The sequence below is a fragment of the Nomascus leucogenys genome, chromosome 16, assembly GCF_006542625.1.
Source record: "Nomascus leucogenys isolate Asia chromosome 16, Asia_NLE_v1, whole genome shotgun sequence".
In the NCBI taxonomy this organism is placed as follows: Eukaryota; Metazoa; Chordata; class Mammalia; order Primates; family Hylobatidae; genus Nomascus; species Nomascus leucogenys.
Window position 1 is genome coordinate 51,145,629 of NC_044396.1, and position 18,112 is coordinate 51,163,740.

Genomic DNA, 18,112 nt, shown 5'->3' on the forward strand with positions numbered 1-18,112 from the left:
TCCAGCCTAGTGGTGATAAATTACCTCATTCTTTGCTTCTCTGGGAGATTTTATTTCTCCTTCATTTCTGAAGGGTAGTTTTACTACATATGGTAATCTTGGCTCACAGTTTGTTTTCTTTCATCATTTCGAATATGGCATCCCATTGTCTCTTGGCCTATGTTTCTGCTGAGAAATCTGCTGTTAGTCTTATGGAGAGTCCCTTGTATGTTACTTCACACTTTTCTCTTTCTATTTTTAAAATTCTCTTTGTGTTTGAATTTTGACAGTTTCACTATAATGTTCATCTTTTCTCAGTTTGACTATAATGTATCCTGAGAGGACCTTTTTGGGTTGAGTCTATTTGGGAAACTTTGAGCTTCCTGGACCTGGATGTTTATATTTCTTCCGTGACTTCAGATGTTTTCAGCAATTATTTATTTAAATAGGTTTTATATGCTTTGTCTGTTCTCTTCTCCTGGACCTCCAAAAATACATGTTTTTTTTTTTTTTTTTTTTTTTTTTTTTTTTACTTAATAGTATCCCATAGGCCCTGTAGGCTTTCTTCTCATTCTTTTTAACACTCTGTTTTGTTTTTTTTTTGGCTAACCTGGGTACAGCAGTACTTCAAAATAATGTTCAGCATTGTTTAGTTATAATGTTGCTGAGACAAAAATGATTTCTGTTTAGGCCCTCTGTCTTTATGGCGTTTGCTTGTTCTCCCCATGTCTGCATGGGTTTTCTCTGGATACTCTGGTTTTCTTCTGCTTCCCAAAAATGTGAATGTTTGGTTAACTGGTGTGTCTAAATTGTCTCAGTATGAGTGAGTGAGGGTGTGTGTGTGTGTGTGTGTACTGTGATGTAATGGTGTCCTGTCCAGAACTGGTTTCCACTTTTTACCCTGAGTGTCTGGATAGGCTTCAGCCACCTGTGACACTGAACTGGAATAAGCAGGTCGGAAAATGAATAATCACATGTTACTATAAAATAAAAATGCGTCAAGTATATGATAATCATACAAATGCACAATATATTATGCGTTCAGAAAGCACTCAGTGATCTCACGATATTCATTGTTTTTTAACTGTGTGGCATTAGATGATGCTCGTTTTCACTTTGCAAACATTTATCTCATGATTTCATTCATAACCATTGTGACTGCTGTCATTCACTAATTCATCATAAATTTGGTATTTATTAATCTTAATTTTATTAATTTAGTAATGTAATAATTTGATACTAATTTAATAATTTAATAATTTCATTAATCTTTCTTAAATGTAGATATAACCTACATCTATTTCAGTATTTGATATTAGAAGTGGTTTGACTCTTTACAATATTGGTGATGTTTTTGTGACTAGACATAGGCTGTAGGAACTTTTGTTTATATCAGTTAGCCTAGGTAAAGTTAGTTTTGTTACATGTTGTTTCATTTAAATCACAGTTTGCAAGAACCCACTGATGATGTCAGGTGAAGATTTCCTGTATTTCAAAAGACTTATGTTCAAGTTCACAAATTCTTCTGCTTGATCTAGCGTATTGCCGAAGCTTTCAATTGTATTTTTTAATTTTATTCACTGACTTCTTCAATGCCAAGATTTCTGTTTGGTTCTTTTTTATGGCATATGTCTGTTTGTTGAATTTCTCATTCAGATCATGAATTGTTTTTCTGATTCTGTTGAATTAACTATCTGTATTCTTTTGTATTTCACTGAGTTTCCTTAAGAAATTACTGTGAATTCTTTTCAGGTATTTTATAGGTTTGTTTTCCTTGGGGTATGTTATTAGAGAATTACTGTATTCCTTTGAGGTATCATGTTTCCGTGCCTTTTCGTGTTTCTTGTGTCCCTAGCTTGATATCTGTTTATCTGGTGGAACAACCACCTCTTCCAATTTTATGATGTAGTTTTCATAGGAAAAAACTTTTTCCTGTAGATTTTACTTACAGTACTGGTTGAGTAGGGTGTTTAGGCTTTTTTCCTCATTGGGTGCAGTAGTGTAATTTCTATGTGATTTCTTCAGCCATCATCAATATCAGCATTTTCTGTGAGTGCCTCAGTGGGCTAGACTGTGGGTGTTTGTGGAGGCAGTGGTGTGGCTTTCCTTGGGGTGAGGAATGCTAGGCAGGCTGGTCCTTAGTCCCTGAGAAATGGCTGCTATTTCTCAGCTGCCATTTTCTGATTACAGGGCCCAAGGGATGTAGAGATGCCAGGGCTATTGAGCCCCAAGGCAGAATGCACTCTAGCAGTTGCTTCATTCTCCAAATGATATAGTACCGCAGCAGCTTGGATCCTGGGGAATTCAGTGGATCAAATGCGAATTCTGTCTCTGGAGCAATCCAGCCTTATGGACCTCAGGTAGCTCCCTATACTGGACTCAGGGCTTGTGAGGACTGTGGAGCTGCCCTGTAGCTTGGATTGCAAGTATCCACAGTGGTCATGGGGACTTTTGAGGATGTCTTACTTAACTTTTCTCATCAATGGGGAGTCCCTTCTGGCTCCAGGCTGATCTTGGCCAGGTGTTCTCCTTTCCTCTTTATGCTGACGTGGAGTTTCTGTGCCTCAGAAGATCTTCATTACTTCCTGATGAGTTCCATTGTTCTCCCGTAGACACTAAACTCAAAGTGCTCTATTTGTTTTGGTTTTTCTTTGTGGAGGAGATGAGCATTGGGTACCATTTTGATTGAAGTTTTTAATCTGTTCACCTCTAATTTTTATTCATATGATTGGATTTACCTTTATCATTTTGCTATTTTTTCTGTGTGCCTCATGTCTTTTTTGTTCCTCTGATACTCTTATTAATTTCTTTTGTAATAAATTGATATTTCTGATGTTCTATTTTAATTTATTGATTTTAAAATTACTTTTGAATTATTTTCTTTCTTTTTTTTTTTGAGACGGAGTCTCGCTCTGTTGCCCAGGCTGGAGTGCAATGGCGCAATCTTGACTCACTGTAAGCTCCGCCACCCGGGTTCACGTCATTCTCCTGCCTCAGCCTCCTGAGTAGCTGGAACTACAGGTGCCCACCACCACGTCTGGCTATTTTTTTTTTTTTTTTTTTGTATTTTTAGTAGAGACAGGGTTTCACCATGTTAGCCAGGATGGTCTCGATCTCCTGACCTCGTGATCCGCCCCCCTCATCCTCCCAAAGTGCTGAGATTACAGGCGTGAACCACTGTTCCTGGCCCGAATTATTTTCTTTGTGGTTGCTTGGGGGATTATAATATGCATCTGATTTACTGCAAACTACTTGAGATTATTGATAACTTTATTCCATTAAAATAGAGAACATTTCTCTACTATAGCTCCATTTTCTTCTGCTGCTTGTGCTGTTATTGTCACATATATTGCATCTTTACTTGTTAAAAGTTCAACTATACAATTTTATCATTATTATTTTATGCAATTTCCTTTTAAATCAGAAGAACAAAGGAGAAAAAAGCATTTATACTGTCCTTTACTAGTCACCAACGTAATTACCTGTATTGTTTTGTTGTGTGAATTCGTTGTGTGAAGTAGCTGTTGGTACTTCCTTTTAGCCTAATGAACTTCCTTTAATATTCTGCTAGGAATCAATTATCTTATTCTTTATTTGAGTATATTTTAATTTGCTTGCATTATTGAAGGATAATTTTGCTGGATATAGAATTCTTGGAGAAATTAGGTGTTAATCTACTAAAGTTTCCTTGTACCTGAAAAATTATTTTTGTCTTTCTGCTATCAATATATATATATTTTTTGTCCCTGGCTTTCTGCAGTTTGACTATGATATATTTGGATTTGAATTCACTGATTCTTTTGCCAATTCAAATCTGCTGCTGAGCCCTTCTAGTGAGTTTTTTATTTTGTTGATTGTACTTTCAACTCCAAAATTTTCATTTTTTTGGTAATTTGTTTTTATTGACATTTTCTAATGATGAATCACTGTTGTCATGTTTCTTTAATTATTTGAATATGAGGCTGGGTGCGGTAGCTCACACCTGTAATCCCAGCACTTTGGGAGGCTGAGGTGGGTGGATCACTTGAGGTCAGGAGTTCAAGACCAGCCTGACCAACATGGTGAAACCCCAATTCTACTAAAAATACAAAAATTAGCTGGGCATGGTGGCAGGTGCCTGTAATCCCAGCTATTCAGGAGGCTGAGGCAGGAAAACCATTTGAACCCAGGAGGCGGAGGTTGCAGTGAGCTGAGATCATGCCATTGCACTCCAGCCTGGGTGACAGGGCGAGACTCCATCTCAAAAAAAAAAAAAAAAAACAAATTTGTGTGTGGTTTCCCTTATTTCTTTGAACATATTTGGAATTGATGTTTTGAAGTCTTTGTGTACCAAGTCCTGTATTTGATCTCCTTCACAGATAGTTTCTATTGACTATTTTTATTTCTGTATGCTTTGCATGTGTCATAGTTGTTTGTTGTAAATTGGACATTTTGTGTAATATATTGCAGCAGCTTTGGATTTTGATTTCTTCTCCCCCAGGAGATGGTTGTTGTTGCAGGTTTATTTGTTTGTTGACTTGCCTCGACTAATTTTGTGATGTCTGTTTCATGTGCCTTCTGATTTCTCTGCTCGTTAAAACAAATTCTCTTTTCTATTTTTAAGACTGGCATTCTAGGAATTTCACTGGGTTATTATAACTTAGTCATCAGCCAGTGATTGTTTGGAGGTTGTTTAAACCTTTGAGCTAGTAAGGTATTTACTCTTTGGCATGGGATGTATACATTTACTGGGTAATACTTTCAAAGTCAGGAGATAATAAGTCTGATTTTTTTTTTAATTCTCTATGTTCATGAGGCCTCATGGTTAACTAGAAATGAGTAGCTTGCTAGTTACTGCCCTCTCTTTGTGGTTGCTTAGGGGATTATATCTGTATATCTGGTGGAACAACAGATATACAGTCTTCTGAGTAACTACTATCTTGCACATGCATACAACTTTCTAGACTACAAATAATATATATGTGAGACCCTGGCAAGACCCTGTTGGGCTATATCATTTTCCAGATTTCTCTGTTAATTTTTGGGCTGGTTTGCTGTTTTGTTGCCTGATCCAAATTGTATTGTGACCCTATGCTAGCCTTACTCTTATTGCTGCTGAGCTGTCTGTTGTTTTTGACAACTTTGTCCTGTTTTGTCATTGCTTTTTGGGGAGAGGATTTGCCGAGCTCCTTATTCAGCACTCTTGAAGTCTTGTTGCGTGCGCGCGCGCGTGTGTGTGTGTGTGCGCGCTCTTGTGTGTGTGTTCCTGTAGTAACAAACATGTGACATAAAATTTGTCATTGAGACTGGGCATGGTAGCTCATGCCTGTAATCCCAGCACTTTGAGAGGCTGAGATGGGAGGCTAGCTTGAAGCCCAGGAGTTGAAGACAAGACTGGGCAACATAGTGAGACTCATCTGTGCCAAAAATTAAAAAAATTGGTTGGGCGTGGTGACATGTGCATATAATCCTAGCTACTTGGCATGTGAGGTGGGAGAGCCCAGGAGTTTGAGGTTTTGGTGAGCTGGTTGTGCCACTGCACTCCAGCCTGGGTGACAGAGTTAGACCTTGTTTCTTAAAGAGAAATGACCATCTTAAGCACTTTTAAGTGTATACTATATTACTGTTAATTATATGCACATCGTTGTGTAGCAGATCTTCAGAACTTTTTTGTCTTGTAAAACTGGAACTCTCTATCTATTGAACCAATGACTCCCTTTTTACCTTTCCCCTGCCCCAGCCCTTGACAACCACGAGTCTACTTTCTAAGAGTTTGACAATGTTAGATACCTTATATATGTGGAATCATACAGTATTTATCTTTTCGTAACTGGCTTATTTTATTTACCATAATGTCCTCATGTTTCATCCATGTTGTGGTATATTATGGGATTTGCTTATTTTTTAAGGCTGAATAATATTCCATTTTATGTATGTATTACATTTTGCTTATCCATTCATCCTAAAATGGATATTGGAGTTGTTTTTACTTTACAGCTATTGTGATTAATGCTGCTTTGAACATGGGTGTGTGAATATCTCCTTAAGATTTTCTTTTAAATTATTTTGGGTATATACCCAGAATTGGGGTTTCTGGATCATTGTAATTCTGTTTTTGATTTGTTGAGGAACCTCCATATTATGTTCTATAGCAGTTGTACCATTTTATGTTTCCACTAAGAGTGTATAAGTATTCCATTTTCTCAACACTTACTATGTTTTTGATAATGGCCATTGTTATGGCTGAGAGATATCTCATTGTGGTTTTTTATTTGCATTTCACTAATGAGTAGTTATGCTGAACTTCTTTTCATATACTTGTTGGCCATTTGTATAACTTTTTTGTGGACATGTCTTCAATTCCTTTGTCCATTTTTAAATAGAATTATTGTTATTTTGTTGTTGATTAGTCATAGGACTTGTTTATATATTCTAGATACTAGTACCTTATCAGATAGATGGTTTGCAAATTTTTTTGTCCATTTCATAGGTTGTCTTTTGTACTCTTTTTCCTTTGTTATGCAGAAGTTTTAAAATTTGATGTAGTCTCATTTTTCTATTTTTGCTTTTATTGCCTGTTATGTTCATTTTAAAAGTGTCCCTTTTCTCTGTTATTTTATAATACCTTACCTAGAATTAGATTTTGAGATATATTCAACTCTCTTCTGAAATTCTTTGCTACTAATATCCTTTGCATTATCATAGATGTTCTGATTTTAAGGATGCATTTTACATGATGTATTAACTAAAAGTTATACATAAATTAAATATTTTATTTGTTGTAGACATATTTCAAGAAGGGAAAAGAATGAAAAGAAAATTCCTTTTTTGGTTATCTTAAGGAAGATCCATTTGTTATAACAATCATCATTTGTGTTTCACCTTTTACTATATATATATATATATATATATATATATATATAGTTATTTTTCTTTCCTCTGTGATTTTGAAATTGAAACTATCTTGCTTATAGTCAGATCATATGGCTCAAAATTCCATGTTCTAATCCAGAAAGCCACCTCTTGTGTTAATGTTTGGTTAGTAGCATTCTGATGATACTAAGTTCTTGAGTTTGATTCAGGTATCTTTAAACATTTGTACTCTGAGAACTCTGAGACAATCTGATTTATGCCCTTAGACTGCAACTTTGGTAGCCATTTTGCAAATATATCATTGTTACACAGGGCGTAGGGTGGTAGAGGTGGAATTGTAATGTGCTCATTGTCCAGTTAGATAGATAGCCAGTGGAAACATTTTCAGTGCTGATAATGGAAGTATAGAGGCAGTATTATAGTGGTTAAGAGCCATGGCTCTGGAATAATATTTCTTAATTTTGAGTCCAGGCTCTCCTAGATGACTCGTTTTGGGAAGATTCCTGACCCTTCATGTCTCAGATTCTTCATTGTAAAATGGGGATAATGCTATTTACATTTTGTGATTCTTAGGAGGAGTAAATAATTGTATACAAGTAAGGTGCTTAAAATAGTGCCTGGTACATACTCAGTGCTTAGTAAATATTGCTTTTGTTACAGGCACTGATCAATATATAATCTTGTGCTAGCTGAACAATACTTGAAGAAATTAATGCATTTTAAAAATACTGTGATAATGACAAATATCTAAAAATTGTGACATTCCATTAGCATAGAGTACTAACAATAGACGTAATAGCTGACCTTTAAAAAAAAAACCCTCTGGTTGAAGAAACAAATTAGGACCCCACTTTTGTAATAATAATAATAATAATAAGCACCTTTATAATGATTTCTCTGTGAGGAAGATAGTATTCTAAGGTTTATATAGATTAATTGATCTAATATTCAAAATATAGTCTTTTTATACAAATTTTACAGATAATGAAACTGAGGCACAGATACAATAAACTGTCTGCTGGCTGCAGAGTTACTGGTCTTAATCACTTTGCTATACTGTCTGTATTTAGTCATATTGCTACTGTGTTGCTGAACCAACTAGGTAGACTAAAATGTGAATGAATAAGCTTAATATTTTTATTAACTTTCACAAATAGAGTTACAATAACTAAAAATGTGATAGGAATACATTTTTTTCTTCCTCCTTTGTTGATTTGTAAACAAATTGTATCTAGAAGTGAGACAAATGAGCATAAAGCAATTTTGGTGACATTTTTCATGTCTAACCTTTTATCTAATGATAATGGAAAGCAGTCAGAAAACATTTAAAATTTATGACCAAGTAGTATCCAGTTCAATTTTACATTAGGTGAAGTGGAATACTTTTTTTTTTTTTTAGGTTGATCAGTTTTCATTTTGTCAGGTTATTCTCAAATCTCCAATTGAGCTCGCCTTTCAACTTGACTTAGAATACTGTTCTATGAGTTTAAAACATATTTTGAAGACATATTTTTAGATGGAGACTTAAAAAATTACATCATTTCAGTTATTTCAAGTACTGCTGCTATATACTGTTGCACTACCATGTATGAGCCTTCATCATGTACTGAGTATTATATATTATTTCCATTCAGCAAAGTAGGAGACAGGCCTAGAGTGCTTAAGTAACTTATTAAATGTAACTTGTACTATAAATTATTGTTAGTTATCATTAACTATGGCCTAACAAGGTATTTGATGCTACTTTTTGATAAACAGTAATTCTGAAAATATTTTTGTGTTGAACATTTTATTTCTTTTTTAAGAAAGGAATTTGTATATTAGAATGAAAAATATTAAGCACTAAACAGTAAGTCCCTGAATATTCTTGTGTTGGAAATTTTATTTTTTAAAAAAGGAAGTTGCATATTATAATAAATATTAAGCAGTTACTAACTTTTATGTAATGTTTTGTGTTTTAAGGAACTGAAATTACCATTCACTTTTTTAAGTGGACATATTCATGAATTGAGGATTCATGTACCATGGACAAAACTGGGTTCAGAACCAGTGGTAATTACCATCAATACTATGGAATGCATTTTGAAACTTAAAGATGGGATACAGGTAAGAAATTATTGAACCAAGTTGTTTATGTTAACTAATTTTAGTAGTATTTGACATTTCTTTACCTTTTCAAATATGTCAACTGTTACATAAACATAGCTTATATACTTAATTTTTTTTTTTTTTTTTGAGATATAGTCTTGCTCTGTCACCAGGCTGGAGTGCAGTGGTGCAATCTCGGCTCACTGCAACCTCCTCCTCCCGGGTTCAAGCGATTTTCCTGCCTCAGCCTCCTGAGTAGCTGGGACTACAGGTGTGCGCCACCATGCCCAGCTAATTTTTATATTTTTAGTAGAGAAGAGGTTTCACCATGTTGGCCAGGATGGTCTTGATCTCTTGACCTCGTGATCTGCCCACCTTGGCCTCCCTAAGTGCTGGGATTACAGGCATGAGCCACCGTGCCTGGCCTTTAATTTGTATATGCCTGTTTAAGTGACCTGACTATTTGCAAAGTCGTTTTTAAATTTGAATAAAGTATGTACAGGTTGTTTTCATACAGATTTTACTTACTTTGTCATAGCTCTACTAGGGACCATGCAGATTGCTTATTACTTACATCTACAATGAAAGTGCAGCCTAATTGTGTCCGATTTTTACATTAACATTTTTAGATTTTTGCAAAGGACATGTATGAATTTTTTCTTTACATAATTTTTCTAAATCTGAAGGGAATTTCTCAGGTTATTTTTTGGGAAGATGAAAAGATATTTACACCAAATTTTATAATTGTTTTTGAAGTTTTGGTATAAGAAACTGATTTTTTCTTTTTTCGGATTTATTTATTTCTTCTCTGACCCATCTTACATTTCTTGCTAGTGTTTTTTTGCAGATGTAATATTGGTTTTAAAGAGTTTCTACCAAAAATTTTCCAATCTAGGAAAGCAAAATAGGTCAGAACCATAGCTTATTGTGGAGAATGTTTCCACTTTCACCTTGCAGAAGAGTAGTGTGTCTGTCATTCATTTTTATTAGGTTTTTTTTTTTTTTAGCACCCACTTAACATTTAACTTTTAGTTTTAAGGAAGATTGGCTATAATCAAGTAAATTGATAAGTATTATTAAAATGACTTCACATGAGTCTGTAAGTTGAACGTATTCTAAATGTAACTTTAATCTTTGTGAAGTTAGGGTTACGTATGAACTGTTAAAATTATTTCCTATTTTAAGTGGATGCTTTGAGTGTCATATCAACCCACTGGACTCAGATCTTTTTTCCATTTATGAAATCTTTGATTCCAAACATGTATTATCCAATTTAACTTAATATAGTTTCTAGAAGTTAATAGACCAATGTTATATTTTCATGAAAATGAAAAGTTACTTTGTGAACTTCTAATATTTGAGAGATTAATTTAGAAATCTCTGGATAGTTACAACAAAGTTTTACTTTACATTTATAGTTGGTAATACTTAAATGGTTCTTAATTATTATCTTTTCTTGGAATTTATTTTTTTTCAAAGTCTGGACTTGGTTATACCACCCATGCAGTGTTCCATATTAAAAGAGAAAAAAAAAATCCAGACACTAAGTATTTTTTCATTCAGAAGGTGGAAGTTTCAAGGCCAGATGTCCCTTAAGAAACACATTTTAACAGAGGCAAATTACAACTAATTATAGAGGCTGCAGAAAAAGACTTGTAACACATGACTTAGTGCAACCTATAACTAATACTTGATATTGGACTATGCAGATGGCTACTGCAGGAATGATCAGAATTCCTGCTTGCATGCTATTTGAGACTTGAATTTTGTGGTTTGTACAGCAAAAGGTTAAATGTCATGAATGTAAACCACTCTCAAAACAAGTATTTTTTACAGATGTTTAAAATTTTGGGTTAGAGAGGATTTTTGAAAATTGCAGTTGACGTTTGGACAAACTATTTAGCAGTGTACACCTCTGGAGAGTAATGCTTGAGTTTATGCTAGTGATTGGAATTAAATTTTGAGTGAAAACATTGTAGATGAAACAGATTTTAAAATAGTTTATTTTCCTGTTTTAAGCTTTGATTAGTATAGTATGTAATTAAGCTGAAAATTATGCATGTACTAGTAAAACTGAATAAGTTTATATTCAAATTATTTCAAGTTATTACATTGTAGAATCACCACGAAGAAAAGACGTATTTTCTAAATAAAATTGGGATTGGAATGGTAGGTTCAGTGAAGGGGCCTTTTAGAGTTATAGGTACTCAAAGATATGAATCTGTTAAAAAAACTATTATATATAGGAATGTATTGAAGTATGATTAAAAGGTAGGAATATGAGGCTTAAATCAGATAAGATCATTCCAAAAATAAGATTTTGTTAAATGCCTTGATAAGAAGGCATGTCTTGTTTGTGAAGGTCAATTTAATTCTACCAACATTTGTTGGTTGTCTGCTCTCTGCACTGAAAAGCATTGCTAAAATATTTATATAATCTCAGCAAAAGACACTTAGAAAAAGAGATTCATAATGATTGTGATTTTAGTGGTCATGGTTTTAATATACTGCCTTAACATATCTTTACAATCAGTTTTACTTATAGAGATTTTTAGGATGACAAAGTGTCCGAGTTGTTGTGTTAGGTAAAATAAAGTCCATCTTGATGTTTACTCTGAATTTTTAAAAATATATTGAAACTTCACTCATGAAATAGGTGTTAACGATTTCCTATTCACTCTGAGAGACGTATCTATGTCAGTCATTGCCCTCACTTTTAAATCTTGCAGAGTTACTACTTGTAAACTGTTTATCCTGTTTTTGATTTCAGATACACAGTTTTTGATTCATGACACATCATGTCCATGCTAATCTAATAAATACTTGTTAACATGACTCAAGAACTAAAACATTATTAGTAACTTCCATTTAACTATGTACTCCTCTCCTTTTTCTTTTTTTTTTTTTTTTACTAGTAGATATTCTTTTTTTTAAATTTTATTATTATTATACTTTAACTTTTAGGGTACATGTGCACAATATGCAGGTTTGTTACATATGTATACATGTGCCATGTTGGTGTGCTGCACCCATTCACTCGTCATTTAGCATTAGGTATATCTCCTAATGCTATCCCTCCCCCCTGCCCCTACCCCACAACAGTCCCCAGGGTGTGATGTTCCCCTACATTTGGGTTGGTTCCAAGTCTTTGCTATTGTGAATAGTGCCACAATAAACATATGTGTCCATGTATTTTTATAGTAGCATGATTTATAATCCTTTGGATATATACCCAGTAATGGTATGGCTGGGTCAAATGGTATTTCTAGTTCTAGGTCCCTGAGGAATCGCCACACTGACTTCCACAATGGTTGAAATAGTTTACAGTCCTACCAACAGTGTAAAAGTGTTCCTATTTCTCCACATCCTCTCCAGCACTTGTTGTTTCCTGACTTTTTAATGATGGCCATTCTAACTGGTGTGAGATGGTATCTCATTGTGGTTTCGATTTGCATTTCTCTGATGGCCAGTGATGATGAGCATTTTTGCATGTGTTTTTTGGCTGCATAAATGTCTTCTTTTGAGAAGTGTCTGTTCATATCCTTCACCCACTTTTTGATGGGGTTGTTTGTTTTTTTCTTGTAAATTTGTTTGAGTTCATTGTAGATTCTGGATCTTAGCCCTTTGTCAGATGAGTAGGTTGTGAAAATTTTCTGCCATTCTGTAGGATGCCTGTTCACTCTGATGGTAGTTTCTTTTGCTGTGCAGAAGCTCTTTAGTTTAATTAGATCCCATTTGTCAATTTTGGCTTTTGTTGCCCTTGCTTTTGGTGTTTTAGACATGAAGTCCTTGCCCATGCCTATGTCCTGAATGGTATTACCTAGGTTTTCTTCTAGGGTTTTTGTGGTTTTGGTCTAACATGTAAGTCTTTAATCCATCTTGAATTAATTTTTGTATAAGGTATAAGGAAGGGATCCAGTTTCAGCTTTCTACATATGGCTAGCCAGTTTTCCCAGCCTCATTTATTAAATAGGGAATTCTTTCCCCATTTCTTGTTTTTGTCAGGTTTGTCAAAGATCAGATGGTTGTAGTGCTAGCTCACTGCTAGCACAGCAGTCTGAGATAGACCTGCAAGGCAGCAGGAAATAAAGGCTTGAGTAGGTAAACAAAGCAGCCAGGGAAGCTTGAACCGGATGGAGACAACCACAGCTCAGCAAGGCCTGCTGCCTCTGTAGACTCCACCTCTGGGGACAGGGCATAGCTGAACAAAAGGCAGTAGAAACTTCTTCACACTTAAACGTCCCTGTCTGACAGCTCTGAAGAGAGCACTGGTTTTCCCAGCATGGTGTTTGAACTCAGAGAACAGACAGACTGCCTCCTCAAGTGGGTCCCTGACCCCTGTGTAGCCTAACTGGGAGACACCTCCCAGTAGGGGCCAACTGACACCTCATACAGGCAGGTGCCCCTCTGGGATGGAGCTTCCAGAGGAAGGATCAGGCAGCAATATTTGCTGTTGAGCAATATTTTCTGTTCTGCAGCCTTCGCTGGTGATACCCAGGCAAACAGGGTCTGGAGTGAACCTCCAGCAAACTCCAACAGACCTGCAGCTGAGGGACCTGACTGTTAGAAGGAAAAAGAAAGAAAACTAACAAACAGAAAGGAATAGCATCAACATCAACAAAAAGGACATCCACACCAAAACTCCATCTGTAGGTCACCAACATCAAAGACCAAAGGTAGAGAAAACCACAAAGATGAGGAGAAACCAGAGAAGAAAGCTGAAAGTTCTAAAAACCAGAGCACCTCTTCTTCCCCAAAGGATCGTAGCTCCTCGCCAGCAACGGAACAAAGCTGGACCGGGAATGACTTTCAGGAGCTGGCAGAATTAGGCTTCAGAAGGTGGGTGATAACAAAATTCTCCAAGCTAAAGGAGGATGATCTAATCTGTTGCAAGGAAGCCAAAAACCTTGTAAAAAGATTAGACAAATGGCTAACTAGAATAAACAGTATAGAGAAGACCTTAAATGACCTGATGGAGCTCAAAACCGTGGCACGAGAACTATGTGACACATGCACAAGCTTCAATAGCTGATTCGATCAAGTTGAAGAAAGGGTAGCAGTGATTGAAGATCAAATTAATGAAATAAAGTGAGAAGAGAAGTTTAGAGAAAAGAGAGTAAAAAGAAATGAACAAAGCCTTCATGAAATATGGGACTATGTGAAAAAACCAAATCTATGTTTGATTAGTGTACCTGAAAGTGATGGGGAGAATGGAACCAATTTGGAAAACACTCTTCAGGATATTATACAGGAGAACTTCCCCAACCTAGCAAGGCAGGCCAACATTCAAATTGAGGAAATATAGAGAACAGCACCAAGATACTCTTCGAGAAGTGCAACCCCAAGACACATAATTGTCAGATTCACCAAGGTTGAAATGAAGGAAAAAATGTTAAGGGCAGCCAGAGAGAAAGGTCGGGTTACCCACAAAGGGAAGCCCATCAGACTAACAGCTGATCTCTCGGCAGAAACTCTACAAGCCAGAAGAGAGTGGGGGCCAATATTCAACATTCTTAAAGAAAAGAATTTTCAACCCAGAATTTCATATCCAGCCAAACTAAGCTTCATAAGTGAAGGAGAAATAAAATCCTTTACAGACAAGCCATGCTGAGAGATTTTGTCACCACCAGGCCTGCCTTGCAGGAGTTCCTGAAAGAAGCACTAAATATGGAAAGGAACGGTACCAGCCAGTGCAAAAACATACCAAATTGTAAAGACCATCGAGGCTAGGAAGAAACTGCATCAACTAACAAGCAAAATAACCAGCTAACATCATAATGACAGAATCAAATTCACACATAACAATATTAACCTTAAATGTAAATGGGCTAAATGACTCAATTAAAAGACACAGACTGGGTCCAGGCGCGGTGGCTCACACCTGTAATCCAAGCACTTTGGGAGGGAGGTGGGCGGATCACGAGGTCAGGAGATCGAGACCATCCTTGCTAACATGATGAGACCCCGTCTCTACTAAAAATACAAAAAATTAGCTGAGTGTGTTGGCTGGTGCCTGTAGTCCCAGCTACTCAATAGGCTGAGGCAGGAGAATGGCGTGAACCTGGGAGGCAGGGTGTGTGTGAGCCGAGGTCGTGCCACTGCGCTCCAGCCTGGGCAACAGACTGAGACTCTGTCTCAAAAAACAAAAAAACAAAAAAAAACCAACAAAAAACACAGACTGGCAAATTGGATAAAGAGTCAGGACCCATCAGTGTGCTGTATTCAGGAGACTCATCTCATGTGCAGAGACACACATAGGCACAAAATAAAGGGATAGAGGAAGATCTACCAAGCAAATGAAAAACAAAAAAAAGCAGTGGTTGCAATTCTAGTCTCTGATAAAACAGGGTTTAAACCAACAAAGATCAAAAGAGACAAAGAAGACCATTAAATAATGGTAAAGGGATCAATTCAACAACAAGAGCTAAGTATCCTAAATATATACAGGAGCACCCAGGAGCACCCAGATTCATAAAGCAAGTCCTTAGAAAGCTACAAAGAGACTTAGATTCCCACACAATAATAATGGCAGACTTTAACACCCCACTGTCAATATTAGACAGATCAATGAGACAGAAAGTTAAAGTTAACAAGGATATCCAGGAATTGAACTCAGCTCTGTACCAAGTGGACCTAATAGACATCTACAGAACTCTCCACCCCAAATCAACACACTATACGTTCTTCTCAGCACCACATCCCACTTATTCCAAAATTGACCACATAGTCAGAAGTAAAGCACTCCTCAGCAAATGTAAAAGAACAGAAATCACAACTAACTGTCTCTCAGACCACAGTGCAATCAAATTAGAACTCAGGATGAAGAAACTCAAAACCGCACAACTACATGGAAACTGAACGACCTGCTCCTGAATGACTACTGGGTAAATAATGAAATGAACGTAGAAATACAGATGTTCTTTGAAACAAAGGGGAACAAAGACACAACGTACCAGAATCTCTGGGACACGTTTAAAGAAGTGTGTAGAGGGAAATTTATAGCACTAAATGCCCACAAGAGAAAGCAGGAAAGATCTAAAATGGACACCATAACATCACAATGAAAAGAACTAGAGAAGCAAGAGCAAAGAAATTCAAAAGCTAGCAGAAGGCAAGAAATAAGTAAGATCAGAGCAGAACTGAAGGAGATAGAGACATAAAAAACGCTTCAAAAAATCAATAAATCCAGGAGCTGGTTTTTTGAAAAGATCAACAAAATAGATAGACTGCTAGCAAGACTAGTAAAGAAGACAAGAGAGAAGAATCAAATAGATGCAATACAAAATGATAAAGGGGATATCACCACCAATCCCACAGAAATACAAACTACCATCAGAGAATACTATAAACACCTCTACACAAATAAACTAGAAAATCTAGAAGAAATGGATAAATTCCTGGACACATACACCCTCCCAAGACCAAAAAACCAGGAAGAAGTTGAATCTCCGAATAGACCAATACCAGGCTCTGAAACTGAGGCAATAATTAGTAGACTGCCAGCCAAAAAAAGTCCAGGGCCAGATGGATGCACAGCTGAATTCTATCAGATGTAGAAAGAGGAGCTGATACCATTCTTTCTGAAACTGTTCCAAACAATAGAAAAAGAGGAATCCTCTCTAACTGATTTTATGAGGCCAGCATCATCCTGATACCAAAGCCTGGCAGAAACACAACAAAAAAAGAGAATTTCAGGTTGATATCCTTGAATGAACATCGATGGTGAAAATCCTCAATAAAATACTGGCAAACCGAATCCAGCAGCACATCAAAAAGCTTATCCACCACGATCAAGTCAGCTTCATCCCTGGGATGCAAGGCTGGTTCAACATATGCAAATCAATAAACATAATCCATCACATAAACAGAACCAAAGACAAAAACCACATGATCATCTCAATAGATGCTGAAAAGGCCTTCAACAAAATTTAACAGCCCTTCATGCTAAAAACTCTCAATAAATTAGGTATTGATGGAATGTATCTCAAGAGCTATTTATGACAAACCCACAGGCAGTATCATACTGAATGGGCAAAAACTGGAAGCATTCCCTTTGAAAACCGGCACAACACAGGGATGCCCTCTCTCACCACTCCTGTTCAATATAGTGTTGGAAGTTCTGGCCAGGGCAATCAGGCAAGAGAAAGAAAGAAAGTGTATTCAATTAGGAAAAGAAGAAGTCAAATTGTCCCTGTTTGCAGATGACATGATTGTATATTTAGAAAACCCCATCATCTCAGCCCAAAATCTCCTTATGCTGATAAGCAACTTCAGCAAAGTCTCAGGATACAAAATCAATGTGCAAAAATCACAAGCATTCCTATACACCAATAACAGAGAGCCAAATCATGAGTGAACTCCCATTCACAGTTGCTTCAAAGAGAATAAATAACCTAGGAATCCAACTTACAAGGGATGTGAAGGACCTCTTCAAGGAGAACTACAAACCACTGCTCAATGAAATAAAAGAGGACACGAACAAATGGAAGAACATTCCATGCTCACAGATAGGAAGAATCAATATTGTGAAAATGGCCATACTGCTCAAGGTAATTTATAGATTCAATGCCATCCCCATAAAGCTACCAATGACTTTCTTCACAGAATTGGAAAAAACTACTTTAAAGTTCATACGGAACCAAAAAAGAGCCCACATTGCCATGTCAGTCCTAAGCCAAAAGAACAAAGCTGGAGGCATCACGCTACCTGACTTCAAACTATACTACAAGGCTACAGTAACCAAAACAGCATGGTACTGGTACCAAAACAGATATATAGACCAATGGAACAGAATGGAGGCCTCAGAAATAACACCACACATCTACAACCATCTGATCTTTGACAAACCTGACAAAAACAAGCAATGGGGAAAGGATTCCCTATGTAATAAATGGTGCTGGGAAAACTGGCTAGCCATATGTAGAAAGCTGAAACTGGATCCCTTCCTTACACCTTATACAAAAATTAATTCAAGATGGATTAAAGACTTACACGTTAGACCAAAACCACAAAAACCCTAGAAGGAAACCTAGGCAATACCATTCAGGCCATAGGCATGGTCAAGGACTTCATGTCTAAAACACCAAAAGTAATGGCAGCAAAGGCCAAAATAGACAAAAGGGATCTAATTAAGCTAAAGAGCTTCTGCACAGCAAAAGAAACTACTTTCAGAGTGAACAGGCAACCTACATAA

At 36.4% G+C, this 18,112-nt stretch overlaps 1 protein-coding gene across 3 annotated transcripts in view; it reads left to right on the plus strand.

Moving 5' to 3' along the window:
- Positions 1 to 18,112, plus strand: part of VPS13B (vacuolar protein sorting 13 homolog B) — an 891,476-nt gene that overhangs the window by 25,871 nt on the left and 847,493 nt on the right. For all 3 annotated transcript variants that reach the window (XR_004026232.1, XM_030795363.1, XM_030795364.1), the window contains exon 3: positions 8,794 to 8,937. Coding sequence is in view for 2 of the 3 variants with exons in the window: in XM_030795363.1 (XP_030651223.1) it covers positions 8,794 to 8,937 (144 nt within the window). In the remaining variant the exon portion in view is untranslated. The remainder of the gene's footprint in view (positions 1 to 8,793; positions 8,938 to 18,112) is intronic.